The sequence below is a fragment of the Haliotis rufescens genome, unplaced genomic scaffold (genome assembly GCF_023055435.1).
Source record: "Haliotis rufescens isolate VD_foot unplaced genomic scaffold, xgHalRufe1.0.p SCAF_13, whole genome shotgun sequence".
Lineage (NCBI taxonomy): Eukaryota > Metazoa > Mollusca > Gastropoda > Lepetellida > Haliotidae > Haliotis > Haliotis rufescens.
The window spans coordinates 12,112,913-12,132,269 of record NW_025963813.1 but is presented as its reverse complement, the minus strand read 5'-3'; the positions used below and the strand labels follow the sequence as shown (position 1 = coordinate 12,132,269).

Genomic DNA, 19,357 nt, shown 5'->3' with positions numbered 1-19,357 from the left:
CATCAATTTTCACTAAAATTCTCACCCCTGATAATTATATCCTGTTCAAGATACAAGAATACATACACTGGCTTACAAGGAATCAGATATTTCATAACACTGATACGTTTTCAATTTACAACTGTACAAACATGGCACAAAAACATTTCCGTCGTAAACTTTGATGTCCATATTCACCTTCACAGTGCTGGTGCTTGAAACTTTTATTATCTTCTCAGGACCGCTGCAGAAGAAACGGTGACCTCGAGGACACTCATACTCATTACCCAGGAACACCCGCAGAGTGACCTCCCCTACCTCTGTAAGAAAACAGAATAACATCAACCAATTCCACTGCCACATGTTTTTGCAGGTTAAGTTTAATAACCGTGAAGGGCTGTAAAATATTCCACAAACAATCTGATAAATATAACTTGAAATTTACATATATTTATATACTTTCATTTCGCATGATGTTAATGTTTACATCCAGTTGATGTATACGTGATTTCTTGATAGTTTTGACCATAAAAAGACATTAGACTAAACCTAAAACATATGAAGGGCATCATAATGAAAAAGCATGTTTTGGCGTCATTATGAAATTTTTGGTTGATTCATCATCTCTGAGCTATCCTGAACCCAAATCAGCCGGGTGCCAGACTGGCACCATTGAGGAATTTTTTTTAGATGCGAAAAACAAGATGGCCACCACCGATTTTCGATTATCTTCACTTCTAATGCACTTACAAACACAATTTTGGTGTCTAATACTATGTTTTCATGGCCAAGGAAACCAATAATGATATAGTTAAAAGTGTACAAATAACACAGGCGTCATATTTTCAATATATGTGGTCGAAATCGTATTTCATCATAACTCTGGTGATTGTAGGCACAGGCTATTGGGGTGATGGTAGCCAATGAGATGGCTTGGATGTGTTGAGGTGCTTTGTTATCTTAAGCTGGAAACGTGCGATAGGATAAGAAATAAAAATTCTGTAGAGATGTGCTCATTCTGTCACAATGAAAAGGAAACAATTACTCACTTGTTTTGGGAATGTGATGTAATAAAACAATTTTGGGATGAAGTGTCATTGTGGATCGACCAGTGCTTTCATGTTTATAATATGACATTTTGTGCAGAATTGATACTTTTTGGAGTTAAAGAGAACATAAAAACAGATAAAGTGTTTGATTTACTTTTACTAATTGCAAAATACTATATTTATAGATGCAAATTCCAAAATACAAAACCTTATTTTCATGTTTATAAAAAGGAAGCTTTTTCACGATTCAACATTGAAAAAGATATTGCTTTCAAGACAGGTAATCAACAGAAATTCTATGGTGCTTGGATGCTGTATCATCAACTTTTCGAAAATGAGGAGCAGCTTTCAATTTAATTTTAGTTTTGTACTTATGATTTTAATGTTTGAGACCATGTACTTTCCTAAACTGCAATATGATATATAAACAAGAGTGAATGTGTGAGTGAGAAGTATGTTATTTTCTGTAAAAAAACAACAAAGTAAGATGTACTGATAAGTTGTGCTTTATGTCATGGGCTTTCTGCTACCCTGGGCGGAAGCCCATTTATGTAACAGGTGCGTCTTTCTAAAAACAATAAAAGAAAAAAAAGAAAAAATTCTGTAGAGAAATGTTCATCTCCCTACCCTTGATAGGAAGCCGCCTCTGTCGAGCTTTCTTCCCTGCTGTCTCGCCGACTGTCGGCCATTTTTCCTTCTCAGTGCGAACCGTGATGTCCCAGGGCAGCAGGAAGTTGCTCCCTTGCAGGAAGCCCGGTAGGTCCAGACCTAAGGGAAAGCGCAGCAGACTTCTTCACATGTTCAACAGCTTGGCAGTTTACACTATATTCAGTTGCCAAAGTAAATCTGACAGATAGTGCCTTGTCATGTCCTCAACACTTGATACAACAGACTTATCTGTTATTTTGGTTGTTATTTATCACTGTACTCAGGCATATACCAGCATTATGTGTGTAACTGAGTTCGGACCAGACAAACTAGTGATATATATTATAATATCACCAATCCAGGCCGTTGGGGTAGGATGACAAAGTCACCGAACCTGACCACCTGATCCTCCACGTCGCCTTGTACATGAAGCATTGGCAGCACAGACTAATTCCAATGCAAGGAGACCCTTAAGTTCTACACTTGACCTGAACCAATATTGTCCCCCCCTCTCACACAATTCACAAGGATCTAGTTTGGTTGCTTCATGGTTTGTCTTTTTTATGTCGCAGTATGTCCTCGTATCCCAATTGCATGGATTGATGCTAATGATGTCAATCACTGGAGTTAGAATAGGTCTTCAGCAACCCATGCTTGTCGTATCAGGCGACTATCAGCGACCCTGACCACCAGATCCTGATTTAAATGATGTATGTCATTGTATCCCAATTACACGGATCGATGCTAATGATATCAATCTGGTCCAGACTCGATTATTTACAGACCACCGTCACATAGCTTGAATATTGCTGAGTGCAACGTTAAATAACAAAAACAGACATACATACAAACTTGTATACATCTGTTGTGACACCTATACCATAAACAAGGACATATGATACTTGTATTTATAATATAATGGGTAGGTTTCTCGGCAGGATAAAGCCAACGGATAAAAACAATATCCGTTGGGGTCATATTCGGATAGAGATGCAAATATCAAAGGTCAAGTAGGGACTACTTTCAGTGTTTATAAACAAACATGGCTACGCCCTTGTCATTCGGCAATCGAGTCAGAATTAACCATCGGGAATCTGGATAAACTACAGAGATGATTGCTATCATTATGAAAAGAACAGTCTAATATACTTAAAATCAGTTTCTAACTGTGACGTCGCTAAGGCATTTTATAAGTTTTAGAAACTTTGGAGATATAAATTTCGAAACAATTTTGCGAGGGCACTAGGCCTAGCCAAGCGGTATCAGTAGCCATATCTGTGCTTGTAGACCTCTGCTCCTTGAAACCTTTTCCACAAATTAAAATAGTTGGATTTGGCCGAAATATGTTTGAATTGATACCTTGTTTCGTTTTGTCGCTGTGTGTACATCTGATTGCACTTCTTAACGTTTTGACAGGACTATGTATTTAGCTCACCAAGGCTTGCTAAATACAATGTTTATTCCTAATACAGGATATTTACCATCCCCAAACACACTCGCGTGATAACCTCTATATATCTGTCGCGACCGACGCTTGAATGGGGCCTCCTTGATCAGTTTGCCAGCTGCTGAAGTGAGTTTCCAACTTGCATGAGAGGATGTTGTTTCTTGACTCAGACCACAATATTCCTGCTAGGTCATCATGACCTGTAATTAACTGAATCTGGACCGGGCAAACCAGACAGTCATCCAGATCACACCCTCTCACTACAAGCTTGGGGGAAAGGGGATCCTGGTATCCCGACAAGCTGGTTGCTAACTGAGACCAGCTGACCTGTGAAAGGTTAGTGAGTGAGTGAGTTGGGTTTAACGCCGCTTTTAACAATATTCCAGTTTTATTGCGGCGTGTCAGCTTAATGTGGGAGGAAAGCCCGAAGTGATGCAGGTCTCAGACGTTTACCACTTCGGTGAAACCCAAGAGCACGGGTATGGTGCTGACAGACCTAGAAACATAATCGGGGCGAACCGGGATTCAAACCCACAATCATAGGTTTCTGGAGTGCCCAAGGGACGCAACTCTGCACAGCGAATAGCGGCGCCTTAGACGACTGGGCCACCCGCACCCCAGAAGAGATACAAGGGCGGCCACACTTGACCATGATGCTGAGACCAGCTGACCTGTGAAAGGAATATGTGCAAGTTACCTTGTGTGTGCATGTACATGCTGGATGGTCCGAGACTACACAGGGACCACGAACAGAACTTGGGCAGGAGTCCGGATGGGGAGTCGGAGTGAATCATCCCCGGCAGATACTCGGTCGTAGAGTGCTGTCTCGTGGCACTGTTACTGATTTTCAGCTCTGTGGTAGCTGCAAGGTGTCAAAAATGTTTCAGTACAAAGTCATCACTTGGGAAAAGTATACAGCACTACAGACCTGGTGTAAAGTATACAGCACTACAGACCTGGTGTAAAGTATAAAGCTCTACAGACCAAGGTGTAAAGTATACAGCATTACAGACCTAGTGAAAGTATACAGCACTACAGACCTGGTGTAAAGTATACTGCACTACAGACCTGGTGCAGAGTATACAGAACTACAGACTTAGGTGTAAAGTAAACAGCACTACAGACCTGGTGTTAAGTATACAGCATTACAGACCTAGTGAAAGTATACAGCACTACAGACCTGGTGTAAAGTATACAGCACTACAGACCTGGTGTAAAGTATACAGCACTACAGACCTGGTGTTAAGTATACAGCATTACAGACCTAGTGAAAGTAAACAGCACTACAGACCTGGTGTAAAGTATACAGCACTACAGACCTGGTGTTAAGTATACAGCACAACAGACCTGGTGTAAAGTATACAGCATTACAGACCTGGTGTAAAGTATACAGCACTACAGACCTGGTGTAAAGTATACAGCACTACAGACCTGGTGTAGAGTATACAGCACTACAGACCTGGTGTAAAGTATACAGCACTACAGACCTGGTGTAAAGTATACAGCACTACAGACCTGGTGTAGAGTATACAGCACTACAGACCTGGTGTAGAGTATACAGCACTACAGACCTGGTGTAAAGTATACAGCACTACAGACCTTGTGTAAAGTATACAGCACTACAGACCTGGTGTAAAGTAAACAGCACTACAGACCTGGAGTAAAGTATACAGCACTACAGACCTGGTGTTAAGTATACAGCACTACAGACCTGGTGTAAAGTATATAGCACTACAGACCTGGTGTAAAGTACACAGCACTACAGACCTGGTGTAGAGTATACAGCACTACAGACCTGGTGTAAAGTATACAGCACTACAGACCTGGTGTAAAGTATACAGCACTACAGACCTGGTGTAAAGTAAACAGCACTACAGACCTAGGTGTAAAGTATACAGCACTACAGACCTAGGTGTAAAGTATACAGCACTACAGACCTAGGTGTAAAGTATACAGCACTACAGACCTAGGTGTAAAGTATACAGCACTACAGACCTAGGTGTAAAGTATACAGCACTACAGACCTAAGTGTAAAGAAAAAACAGCACTAAAGACCTTGTGTAAAGTATACAGAACTGCAGACCAAGGTGTAAAGTATACAGCACTACAGACCTGGTGTAAAATATACAGCACTACAGACCAAGCTGTAAAGTGTATAGCACTACAGACCTAAGTGTAAAGAAAAAACAGCACTAAAGACCTTGTTTAAAGAATACAGAACTGCAGACCAAGGTGTTAAGTATACAGCACTACAGACCTGGTGTAAAGTATACAGCACTAGAGATCTTGAGTAAAGAAAACAGCACTAAAGACCTGGTATAAAGTTATCTCGCTACAAAACTATAGCTCACCTGGATGCACCTGTTCTGGTTCCGCAGTTTCAGTGTCATGGCCTAGGTGTAAAATATATCTTGCTACAGACCTAGGTGTAAAGTACATATCGCTACAGACCTAGGTGTAAATTTATATCTTGCTACAGACCTTGGTGTAAAGTATATATTCCTATGGACCTAGGTGTAAAATATATATTGCTTCAGATGTAAGAGTAAATTATATATCGCTACAGACCTAGGTGTCAAATATATATCGCTTCAGATGTAAGTGTAAATTATATACCGCTACAGACCTATGTGTATAATATATATCGCATCAAGTGTAAGTGTAAAGTATATATTGTCACAGACCTAGGTGTAAAGTTTATCTTGCTACAGAAGTATATTAGACCTGGATCCTGCACCTGCTCTGGTAGTCTGTGTGTGATGGCCTAGGTGTAAAATATATCTTGCTACAAACCTAGGTGTAAATATATCTCACTACAGATCTAGGCATCAAGTATATCTCGCTGCAGTATAGCTCACCTGGATGCTGCTGCACCTGCTCTGGCTCGGACGTCTCCGTTTGGTGGCCAGGGTCAGCCTGCTGACTGTTTTCTGGGTTCAGACTCGACTCACTCCGATGACCGTATGTGAGGTCACTTCCCCCAGACTGACCTGCACAGGACACAACTCATTGTTTACGTGTTTCTTTTAATTAATTTGTTTACAGATCTGCCAACGAAAAACTTATAAATTGTGGACAAAAATACATTATCTTTCAGTCATGTCAGTTAACTAATAAAAGTAATTTAACAAACATCAAAGTAGGTCAATAGATGGGGAGTAATCCTATGATCTGTTTAAAAACAATTTTTTTCTTTCTGGCTCCTTTATCATTGTTTCTTGCAGCCAATAAACAATACTTGTATAAGACTTTAGAATTATTTATTTCTTAAATTAGGCTTAAAAAATCACAAGAATTGGTTCTCAGGCAATGGTTTTTAAAAATATAGTGCGGGCGAGCGGGCGGTGTCTTTTGGGGGGGTTGGGGGTAGTAACTAATAAACAGTTGTGTAATCAATAAAACAGTTGTGTAAAATCAACCTGGGAGAGGGCCTCCCTACATAAAAGAATCCCTTGATCAGTAAAATACTGGAATACAAGGTGGACTTTTTTATATATTTAAAAAAAATAATTGAAATATAAACAAAACGGGCGAACTTTATGATGATGCGGGCGGTGCCTGAGAACCAAGACTATTATTTTTTTTAAGCCTTATATTCTTATTCTCTCCACTCCCTTTGTTGTCCAGTGTGGACTGCCTAATCACAGTGCTGTGGGGAAATGTAGACGCCATCTCGGTAAAGGTTGGTGCACTAGAGGCTCAATGGTCAACAGAACCACAAATACTGTGGTACCAAACATGACAAGTTAATACCAGATTGAAGCAGGCTAACAATAATTCACAGACGAGGAAAGTGTTCTCAAGAAAACGGGTGTCACTTTTCAAAACCTCTTGATGATGAAGACATTAAAACTAAAATAACAACTTCTCTCTTGTTTGTAACGACATTTCAGGGCAACTTCTTGCCACTTTATCACCTGATGAAGGAGCAACAAGTAACCCTTTAACACTGCAAGAAACAATAAAGAGGTTGATATCCAGATAAAAGATTCAAGTTCCATGTTCTTCCATCTTCTAAATGGCTACTAAAACCCCTTGATGATGATGATTACTTTTCGTTACTAATACTTCCCTAGTTTGGATCATATTGGATTTGTCTTCCAAATGCGTCTTTTACTTGATAAAATAACTTGCTTTGACGTTTTGGCTTGGCACTAATGTTACCTCCTCGCCTGTGGGGTGAATTCTGAATCAAAAGCCTCAATTAATGTTTGGAGGTAAGCCAAATATGACATAGGTCTTAGTTTTTTTACAATCTTGGTGAAACCTACAAGCACAGGCATTATGATGATGGATCAAGGATTATTATCAGGGCAAATATGGAGTGAAAACACCAGGGTAACGTGGTACAAAGCAATCTTAGCGCTAAGGTGATCATAACTCCCATACCTTAAACATAGACTTATGACAGTCGTAGGGGGCATGGGTGGCCCAGTCGTCTAAGGCGCTACGATTCGCTGTGCAGAGTTGCGTCCCTTAGGCATGCCAAAAACCTATGATTGAGGGTTCGAATCCCGGTTGACCCTGATTATGTGTCTAGGTATGTCAGCACCATACCCGTGCTTGTGGGTTTCACCGAAGTGGTAAATGCCTGAGACCTGCATCACTTCGGGCTTTTCTCCCACATTAAGCTGACACGCCACGATATAACTGGAATACTGTTAAAAGCGGCATTTAACCCAACTCACTGACAGTCATAGTGCTAAGGTTATTTTGCACAACGGCACCCTGGTCATATCAGGGCTCCCATATTTGAAATCACCTACCTAAACTGAGAGCCAGACTGAGGTTAGTGAGACCGGATCCTGTCCCCTCCGACTTGAGACTGTCCCTCAGCCCTGTCTTCAGGTGAGGTGCCTTGGCCACCACAGGGGTCACCTGACCTGCTCGGACCTCACTCGTGCTGGGTTTGAACACTGGAAAGTCCATGTGCTCCAGTTTGCTGCAACATGTTTCCTCCAAGGCTTTGTAAAACTCATAGTTGGCGTACTGGAAACACGGGAATCAATGCAGGGTGAGTGGTTGGTCGGTTGGTTTGTTGTTTAACCCCGCACTCAGCAATATTCCAGCTATATGAGTGAGTGAGTATGGTTTTACGCCGCTTTTAGCAATATTCCAGCAATATCACGGCGGGGGACACCAGAAATGGGCTTCACACATTTTACCCATGTCGGGAATCGAACCCGGGTCTTCGGCGTGACGAGCGAACACTTTAACCACTAGGCTACCCGACCGCCCCTCCAGCTATATGACAGCGGTCCATAAATAATCGAGTCTGGACCAGACAATCCAGTGATTAATATCATGAACATCGATCCACGCAATTGGGATCGATGACATGTATCAACCAAGTCAGCGAGCCTGACCACCCGATCCCGTTAGTCGCCTTTAAGACAAGCATAGTCGCATTTTTTGGCAAGTATTAGTTGCTGAAGACGTATTCTACCGCGGAATCTTCATGGGTCGCAGGGTGAGTGAGTGATATGTAGAGGTTTTCATGTGTTTTTCAAGTGATTTTGGAGAATGCATCAGGAACAAACATTGTATTTTGCAAGCTTTAGCAAGCTGAATACAGTGTTTATTCCAAACACAGGATATCTTCCATGCCTAAACACAAAAGCGTGATAGCCTTTCTATATTCTTAAACTTTCATCAAAAAACTATTCTCACAAAATAGTGACATGGCAAGTTTTCCTTGAATCTGCACATCTCCACATTACTTTACATGGTCAGTGATGAGCTTGTTGGACAGTGACGTCAGTCAATATAGTTCCAACTGAAACCTGCTCTTAGACAGTCGCGTAAGTACATATAGGCAAAACGACAATTGTTGACACAAATAAATTCTACTTTCTCGAACAGTGATTGCCTTTCGTCACAATCCATCAGTCAGCCAGATTGTGGAATTTTCTTTATCAGAGGGAAGTAACTCTTGTTTGAGATGTCATCTTTCCTGAAGAGTCTGTTGTATGGCCTTTCCTAACGTTACTAAGTGTAGTCAGATGTCTCATACGGGACAAAATGTAACAAGGTGAGGCAAGATATAAAGTTATAATGTGGTTCAGGAAATAAAGTGAGGGTGTCCACTGCGGATTGCTATTCTGGCTAAGTTTTAATCCATTCAATCCATTTGGTCGCTTCTTACGACTGGCAAAGGTTGCTTGGGACAATTCATGAACAAAGATTGATTAATACCATGTATAAATGTTCAGTGTGATAAAATGAACCATCAGTGAAAATGAAGCCTCTCCTGTAGAAACGTCAATATTAAGTTGTAAAGGACAATGTTACCATGTGATCAAACGGGTCATCCTTGTCTGCCTGAGTCTGGCCACAGTTACAGGCTGCCTTGGACTTGAGCTGGCTGGAGTGACTGGACACAGGGAGGACATTGTTGGCATCAGTCTCCTCCTCTGTCAGCAGCCGGTGCAGCTACAACATGGAGGACTCAGCTACAACATGGAGGACTCAGCTACAACATGGAGGACTCAGCTACAACATGGAGAACTCATAGCTACAACATGGAGGACACAGCTACAACATGGAGGACTTGTAGCTACAACATGGAGAACTCATAGCTACAACATGGAGGACTCAGCTACAACATGGAGAACTCATAGCTACAACATGGAGGACACAGCTACAACATGGAGGACTCAGCTACAACATGGAGAACTCCGCTACAACATGGAGGATATCATAGCTACAACATGGAGGACTCAGCTACAACATGGAGGACTCATAGCTACAACATGGAGGACTTGTAGCTACAACATGGAGGACTCAGCTACAACATGGAGGACTCAGCTTCAACATGGAGGACTCAGCTACAACATGGAGGACTCATAGCTACAACATGGAGGACTTATAGCTACAACATGGAGGACTTGTAGCTACAACATGGAGGACTCAGCTACAACATGGAGAACTCATAGCTACAACATGGAGGACTCATAGCTACAACATGGCGGACTCATAGCTACAACATGGAGGACTTGTAGCTACAACATGGAGGACTCAGCTACAACATGGAGGACTCAGCTTCAACATGGAGGACTCAGCTACAACATGGAGGACTCATAGCTACAACATGGAGGACTCATAGCTACAACATGGAGGACTTGTAGCTACAACATGGAGGACTCAGCTACAACATGGAGAACTCATAGCTACAACATGGAGGACTTGTAGCTACAACATGGAGGACTCAGCTACAACATGGAGGACTCAGCTACAACATGGAGGATCTCATAGCTACAACATGGAGGACTCAGCTACAACATGGAGGATTTCATAGCTACAACATGGACTCATAGCTACAACATGGAGGATTTCATAGCTACAACATGGAGGACTCAGCTACAACATGGAGGACTCATAGCTACAACATGGAGGACTCATAGCTACAACATGGAGGACTTGTAGCTACAACATGGAGGACTCAGCTACAACATGGAGGACTCATAGCTACAACATGGAGGACTTGTAGCTACAACATGGAGGACTTGTAGCTACAACATGGAGGACTCAGCTACAACATGGAGAACTCATAGCTACAACATGGAGGACTCATAGCTACAACATGGCGGACTCATAGCTACAACATGGAGGACTTGTAGCTACAACATGGAGGACTCAGCTACAACATGGAGGACTCAGCTTCAACATGGAGGACTCAGCTACAACATGGAGGACTCATAGCTACAACATGGAGGACTCATAGCTACAACATGGAGGACTTGTAGCTACAACATGGAGGACTCAGCTACAACATGGAGAACTCATAGCTACAACATGGAGGACTTGTAGCTACAACATGGAGGACTCATAGCTACAACATGGAGGACTCATAGCTACAACATGGAGGACTCAGCTACAACGTGGAGGACTCATAGCTACATGGAGAACTCATAGCTACAACATGGAGGACTCATAGCTACAACATGGAGGACTCATAGCTACAACATGGAGGACTCAGCTACAACATGGAGGACTCATAGCTACAACATGGAGAACCCATAGCTACAACATGGAGGACTCATAGCTACAACATGGAGGACTCATAGCTACAACATGGAGGACTCATAGCTACAACATGGAGGACTCAGCTACAACATGGAGGACTCAGCTACAACATGGAGGACTCATAGCTACAACATGGAGGACTCAGCTACAACATGGAGGACTCATAGCTACAACATGGAGGACTCATAGCTACAACATGGAGGACTCAGCTACAACATGGAGGACTCATAGCTACAACATGGAGGACTCAGCTACAACATGGAGGACTCATAGCTACAACATGGAGGACTCAGCTACAACATGGAGGACTCATAGCTACAACATGGAGGACTCAGCTACAACATGGAGGATTTCATAGCTACAACATGGACTCATAGCTACAACATGGAGGATTTCATAGCTACAACATGGAGGACTCAGCTACAACATGGAGGACTCATAGCTACAACATGGAGGACTCAGCTACAACATGGAGGATTTCATAGCTACAACATGGACTCATAGCTAAAACATGGAGGATCTCATAGCTACAACATGGAGGACTCAGCTACAACATGGAGGATCTCATAGCTACAACATGGAGGACTCAGCTACAACATGGAGGATCTCATAGCTACAACATGGAGGACACAGCTACAACATGGAGGACACAGCTACAACATGGAGGACTCAGCTACAACATGGAGGATCTCATAGCTACAACATGGAGGACACAGCTACAACATGGAGGATTTCATAGCTACAACATGGAGGACTCAGCTACAACATGGCGGACTCATAGCTACAACATGGAGGACTCATAGCTACAACATGGAGGACTCATAGCTACAACATGGAGGACTCATAGCTACAACATGGAGAACTCAGCTACAACATGGAGGACTCAGCTACAACATGGAGGACTCATAGCTAAAACATGGAGGATCTCATAGCTACAACATGGAGGACTCAGCTACAACATGAAGGATCTCATAGCTACAACATGGAGGACTCAGCTACAACATGGAGGATTTCATAGCTACAACATGGACTCATAGCTAAAACATGGAGGACTCAGCTACAACATGGAGGATCTCACAGCTACAACATGGAGGACACAGCTACAACATGGAGGATTTCATAGCTACAACATGGAGGACTCATAGCTACAACATGGAGGACTCAGCTACAACATGGCGGACTCATAGCTACAACATGGAGGACTCATAGCTACAACATGGAGGATCTCATAGCTACAACATGGAGGACTCAGCTACAACATGGAGGATCTCATAGCTACAACATGGAGGACTCAGCTACAACATGGAGGATTTCATAGCTACAACATGGACTCATAGCTACAACATGGAGGATTTCATAGCTACAACATGGAGGACTCAGCTACAACATGGCGGACTCATAGCTACAACATGGAGGACTCATAGCTACAACATGGAGGACTCAGCTACAACATGGAGGACTCATAGCTACAACATGGAGGACTCAGCTACAACATGGAGGACTCATAGCTACAACATGGAGGACTCAGCTACAACATGGAGGACTCATAGCTACAACATGGAGGACTCAGCTACAACATGGAGGATCTCATAGCTACAACATGGAGGACTCAGCTACAACATGGAGGATTTCATAGCTACAACATGGACTCATAGCTACAACATGGCGGACTCATAGCTACAACATGGAGGACTCATAGCTTCAACATGGAGGACTCATAGCTACAACATGGAGGACTCAGCTACAACATGGAGGATTTCATAGCTACAACATGGACTCATAGCTAAAACATGGAGGATCTCATAGCTACAACATGGAGGACTCAGCTACAACATGGAGGATCTCATAGCTACAACATGGAGGACTCATAGCTACAACATGGAGGATCTCATAGCTACAACATGGAGGACTCAGCTACAACATGGAGGACACAGCTACAACATGGAGGACTCAGCTACAACATGGAGGATTTCATAGCTACAACATGGAGGACACAGCTACAACATGGAGGATTTCATAGCTACAACATGGAGGACTCAGCTACAACATGGCGGACTCATAGCTACAACATGGAGGACTCATAGCTACAACATGGAGGACTCATAGCTACAACATGGAAGACTCATAGCTACAACATGGAGAACTCAGCTACAACATGGAGGACTCAGCTACAACATGGAGGACTCATAGCTAAAACATGGAGGATCTCATAGCTACAACATGGAGGACTCAGCTACAACATGAAGGATCTCATAGCTACAACATGGAGGACTCAGCTACAACATGGAGGATTTCATAGCTACAACATGGACTCATAGCTAAAACATGGAGGACTCAGCTACAACATGGAGGATCTCACAGCTACAACATGGAGGACACAGCTACAACATGGAGGATTTCATAGCTACAACATGGAGGACTCATAGCTACAACATGGAGGACTCAGCTACAACATGGCGGACTCATAGCTACAACATGGAGGACTCATAGCTACAACATGGAGGATCTCATAGCTACAACATGGAGGACTCAGCTACAACATGGAGGATCTCATAGCTACAACATGGAGGACTCAGCTACAACATGGAGGATTTCATAGCTACAACATGGACTCATAGCTACAACATGGAGGATTTCATAGCTACAACATGGAGGACTCAGCTACAACATGGCGGACTCATAGCTACAACATGGAGGACTCATAGCTTCAACATGGAGGACTCATAGCTACAACATGGAGGACTCAGCTACAACATGGAGGATCTCATAGCTACAACATGGAGGACACAGCTACAACATGGAGGATTTCATAGCTACAACATGGAGGACTCAGCTACAACATGGCGGACTCATAGCTACAACATGGAGGACTCATAGCTACAACATGGAGGATCTCATAGCTACAACATGGAGGACTCAGCTACAACATGGAGGATCTCATAGCTACAACATGGAGGACTCAGCTACAACATGGAGGATTTCATAGCTACAACATGGACTCATAGCTACAACATGGAGGATTTCATAGCTACAACATGGAGGACTCAGCTACAACATGGCGGACTCATAGCTACAACATGGAGGACTCATAGCTACAACATGGAGGACTCATAGCTACAACATGGAGGACTCAGCTACAACATGGAGGATTTCATAGCTACAACATGGAGGACTCAGCTACAACATGGAGGACTCATAGCTACAACACGAGGGTTCATACACAGGTTGCCGATGAGGCTTACAGGGTTCATACACAGGTTGCCGGTGAGACTGACTTATAGGGTTCATACACAGGTTGCCGATGAGGCTTATAGGGTTCATACACAGGTTGCGGGTGAGACTGACTTATAGGGTTTATACACAGGTTGCCGATGAGGCTTATAGGGTTCATACACAGGTTGCGGGTGAGACTGACTTACAGGGTTCATACACAGGTTGCGGGTGAGTGACTTACAGGGTTCATACACAGGTTGCTGGTGAGATTGACTTACAGGGTTCATACACAGGTTGCCGGTGAGACTTACAGGGTTCATACACAGGTTGCTGGTGAGATTGACTTACAGGGTTCATACACAGGTTGCGGGTGAGATTGACTTACAGGGTTCATACACAGGTTGCCGGTGAGACTTACAGGGTTCATACACAGGTTGCTGGAGAGATTGACTTATAGGGTTTATACACAGGTTGCTGGTGAGACTTACAGGGTTTATACACAGGTTGCCGGAGACACTTACAGGGTTTATACACAGGTTGCCGGAGAGACTTATAGGGTTTATACACAGGTTGCCGGAGACACTTACAGGGTTTATACACAGGTTGCCGGTGAGACTTATAGGGTTCATACACAGGTTGCGGGTGAGATTGACTTACAGGGTTCATACACAGGTTGCAGGTGAGATTGACTTACTGGGTTCATACACAGGTTGCCGGTGAGACTTACAGGGTTCATACACAGGTTGCGGGTGAGATTGACTTACAGGGTTCATACACAGGTTGCCGGAGAGACTTATAGGGTTTATACACAGGTTGCCGGAGAGACTTATAGGGTTTATACACAGGTTGCCGGAGAGACTTACAGGGTTCATACACAGGTTGCCGGAGAGACTTATAGGGTTCATACACAGGTTGCCGGAGACACTTACAGGGTTTATACACAGGTTGCCGGTGAGACTTATAGGGTTCATACACAGGTTGCGGGTGAGATTGACTTACAGGGTTCATATACAGGTTGCTGGTGAGACTTATAGGGTTCATACACAGGTTGCCGGAGACACTTACAGGGTTTATACACAGGTTGCCGGTGAGACTTATAGGGTTCATACACAGGTTGCGGGTGAGATTGACTTACAGGGTTCATATACAGGTTGCTGGTGAGACTGACTTACAGGGTTCATACACAGGTTGCGGGTGAGATTGACTTACAGGGTTCATATACAGGTTGCTGGTGAGACTGACTTAGAGGGTTCATACACAGGTTGCCGGAGACACTTACAGGGTTTATACACAGGTTGCCGGAGACACTTACAGGGTTTATACACAGGTTGCCGGTGAGACTTATAGGGTTCATACACAGGTTGCGGGTGAGATTGACTTACAGGGTTCATACACAGGTTGCAGGTGAGATTGACTTACTGGGTTCATACACAGGTTGCCGGTGAGACTTACAGGGTTCATACACAGGTTGCGGGTGAGATTGACTTACAGGGTTCATACACAGGTTGCCGGAGAGACTTATAGGGTTTATACACAGGTTGCCGGAGAGACTTATAGGGTTTATACACAGGTTGCCGGAGAGACTTACAGGGTTCATACACAGGTTGCCGGAGAGACTTATAGGGTTCATACACAGGTTGCCGGAGACACTTACAGGGTTTATACACAGGTTGCCGGTGAGACTTATAGGGTTCATACACAGGTTGCGGGTGAGATTGACTTACAGGGTTCATATACAGGTTGCTGGTGAGACTTATAGGGTTCATACACAGGTTGCCGGAGACACTTACAGGGTTTATACACAGGTTGCCGGTGAGACTTATAGGGTTCATACACAGGTTGCGGGTGAGATTGACTTACAGGGTTCATATACAGGTTGCTGGTGAGACTGACTTACAGGGTTCATACACAGGTTGCGGGTGAGATTGACTTACAGGGTTCATATACAGGTTGCTGGTGAGACTGACTTAGAGGGTTCATACACAGGTTGCCGGAGACACTTACAGGGTTTATACACAGGTTGCCGGAGAGACTTACAGGGTTCATACACAGGTTGCCGGTGAGACTGACAGCCTCACACTGCTGGTGTCCTGACTTCCACCAGGTCTCGCATGCCTCCTCCAGCTGCACCATGTACTTGTCAAACGCAGGACCTCGCGCAAACTGGGCAAACACGCGCTTCGCTTGAGCTAGCTGGAACAACAAGTAATAACAAGACAAATTTATTCATATAGCGACTTATATCTAACTTTTGGCTGTTCAATGGTGCTTGCATTCATTATGTCCTGTTTTGACAACAAAAACTTCAAATGGATTAATACAAACACACAGGTTTGTCCTTACAGACACTTCTAGCCCTAACCACAGAATCCACATGAAAGAAGACCAGTGAAGACCTGGGGGAGAATAGGTCTTGGTGATAGTATTCTGATGATATTGTAATGACATTGTGATATTTCGATGATATTCTGATAACACTGTGATGGTATTCTGACTATATTGTAATGACATTGTGATATTTTGATGATATTCTGATAACACTGTGATGGTATTCTGATGATACTGTAATGACATTGTGATATTTCGATGATATTGTGATAACACTGTGATGGTATTCTGATGATATTGTAATGACATTGTGATATTTCGATGGTATTCTGATAACACTGTGATGGTATTCTGATGATATTGTAATGACATTGTGATATTTTGATGATATTCTGATAAGACTGTGATGGTATTCTGATGATATTGTAATGACATTGTGATATTTCGATGATATTCTGATAACACTGTGATGGTATTCTGATGATATTGTAATGACATTGTGATATTTTGATGATATTCTGATAACACTGTGATGGTATTCTGATGATATTGTAATGACATTGTGATATTTCGATGATATTCTGATAACACTGTGATGGTATTCTGATGATATTGTAATGACATTGTGATATTTCGATAATATTCTGATAACACTGTGATGGTATTCTGATGATATTGAAATGACATTGTGATATTTTGATGATATTCTGATAACACTGTGATGGTATTCTGATGATATTGAAATGACATTGTGATATTTTGATGATATTCTTATAAGACTGTGATGGTATTCTGATGATATTCTAATGACATTGTGATATTTCGATGATATTCTGATAACACTGTGATGGTATTCTGATGATATTGAAATGACATTGTAATATTTCGATGATATTCTGATAACACTGTGATGGTATTCTGATGATATTGTAATGACATTGTAATATTTTGATGATATTCTGATAACACTGTGATGGTATTCTGATGATATTGAAATGACATTGTAATATTTCGATGATATTCTGATAACACTGTGATGGTATTCTGATGATATTGAAATGACATTGTGATATTTTGATGATATTCTGATAACACTGTGATGGTATTCTGATGATATTGAAATGACATTGTGATATTTTGATGATATTCTGATAACACTGTGATGGTATTCTGATGATATTGAAATGACATTGTAATATTTCGATGATATTCTGATAACACTGTGATGGTATTCTGATGATATTGTAATGACATTGTAATATTTCGATGATATTCTGATAACACTGTGATGGTATTCTGATGATATTGTAATGACATTGTGATATTTTGATGATATTCTGATAACACTGTGATGGTATTCTGATGATATTGTAATGACATTGTAATATTTCGATGATATTCTGATAACACTGTGATGGTATTCTGATGATATTGTAATGACATTGTGATATTTTGATGATATTCTGATAACACTGTGATGGTATTCTGATGATATTGTAATGACATTGTGATATTTTGATGATATTCTGATAACACTGTGATGGTATTCTGATGATATTGTAATGACATTGTAATATTTCGATGATATTCTGATAACACTGTGATGGTATTCTGATGATATTGTAATGACATTGTGATATTTTGATGATATTCTGATAACACTGTGATGGTATTCTGATGATATTGTAATGACATTGTGATATTTTGATGTTATTCTGATAACACTGTGATGGTATTCTGATGATATTGTTATGACATTGTGATATTTTGAAGAATAGTGAGTGAGTGAGTTTGATTTTACGCCGCCTTTAGCAATATTCCAGCAATATCACGGCGGGGGACACCAGAAATGGGCTTCACACATTGTACCCATGTCGGGAATCGAACCCGGGTCTTCGGCGTGACCAGTGAACACTTTAACCACTAGGCTACCCGAAATATTTTGAAGATATTCTGATAACACTGTGAAGGTATTTTGAAGATATTCTGATAACACTGTGAAAGTATTTTGAAGATATTCTGATAACACTGTGAAGGTATTTTGAAGATATTCTGATAACACTGTGAAGGTATTTTGAAGATATTCTGATAACACTGTGAAGGTATTTTGAAGATATTCTGATAACACTGTGAAGGTATTTTGAAGATATTCTAATAACACTGTGAAGGTATTTTGAAGATATTCTGATAACACTGTGAAGGTATTTTGAAGATATTCTGATAACACTGTGAAGGTATTTTGAAGATATTCTGATAACACTGTGAAGGTATTTTGAAGATATTCTGATAACACTGTGAAGGTATTTTGAAGATATTCTGATGGTCACATTCTGATACTGTCATAATACTCACATGATTATGTCATGAAAATGTTATGATATTCTCATGATGGTTTTGCAGATATTCTGATGGTTTCTGATAACATTCTAATAACATTATATTGGCCACTCACCTTCGACAGATGGTAGGTGGTGATGTAGTGTTGAGGCAAGTCTTGTTGGTAGGCACTCTCAGCTAGTGGCAAGATCTTGGAGCATCGGCTACAGGAGACAGAACAAAAATGGTTCACACTGTCAAAGTAAGCTCCCCTTATCATTTTTTCATAGAAACAGTATGGTAATACTTCATTTGAAAAAAATATATCTTTGATAATAATCTTGATCTTTGA

General features: G+C 41.8%; 1 protein-coding gene across 2 annotated transcripts in view; it reads right to left on the bottom strand.

Annotated features, from left to right (window-relative positions):
• Positions 1–19,357, bottom strand: part of LOC124139109 (nonsense-mediated mRNA decay factor SMG8-like) — a 46,210-nt gene that overhangs the window by 3,111 nt on the left and 23,742 nt on the right. Inside the window, exons 12-20 of one of the 2 annotated variants that reach the window (XM_046506129.2) lie at positions 19,142–19,229; positions 16,399–16,554; positions 9,415–9,555; positions 7,890–8,112; positions 5,982–6,113; positions 5,475–5,516; positions 3,821–3,985; positions 1,656–1,796; positions 178–299 (exon numbers count right to left, since the gene is read on the bottom strand). In XM_046506129.2, the coding sequence (XP_046362085.2) occupies positions 178–299; positions 1,656–1,796; positions 3,821–3,985; positions 5,475–5,516; positions 5,982–6,113; positions 7,890–8,112; positions 9,415–9,555; positions 16,399–16,554; positions 19,142–19,229 (1,210 nt within the window). The remainder of the gene's footprint in view (positions 1–177; positions 300–1,655; positions 1,797–3,820; positions 3,986–5,474; positions 5,517–5,981; positions 6,114–7,889; positions 8,113–9,414; positions 9,556–16,398; positions 16,555–19,141; positions 19,230–19,357) is intronic. The other variant, XM_046506130.2, reaches the window with a different exon arrangement.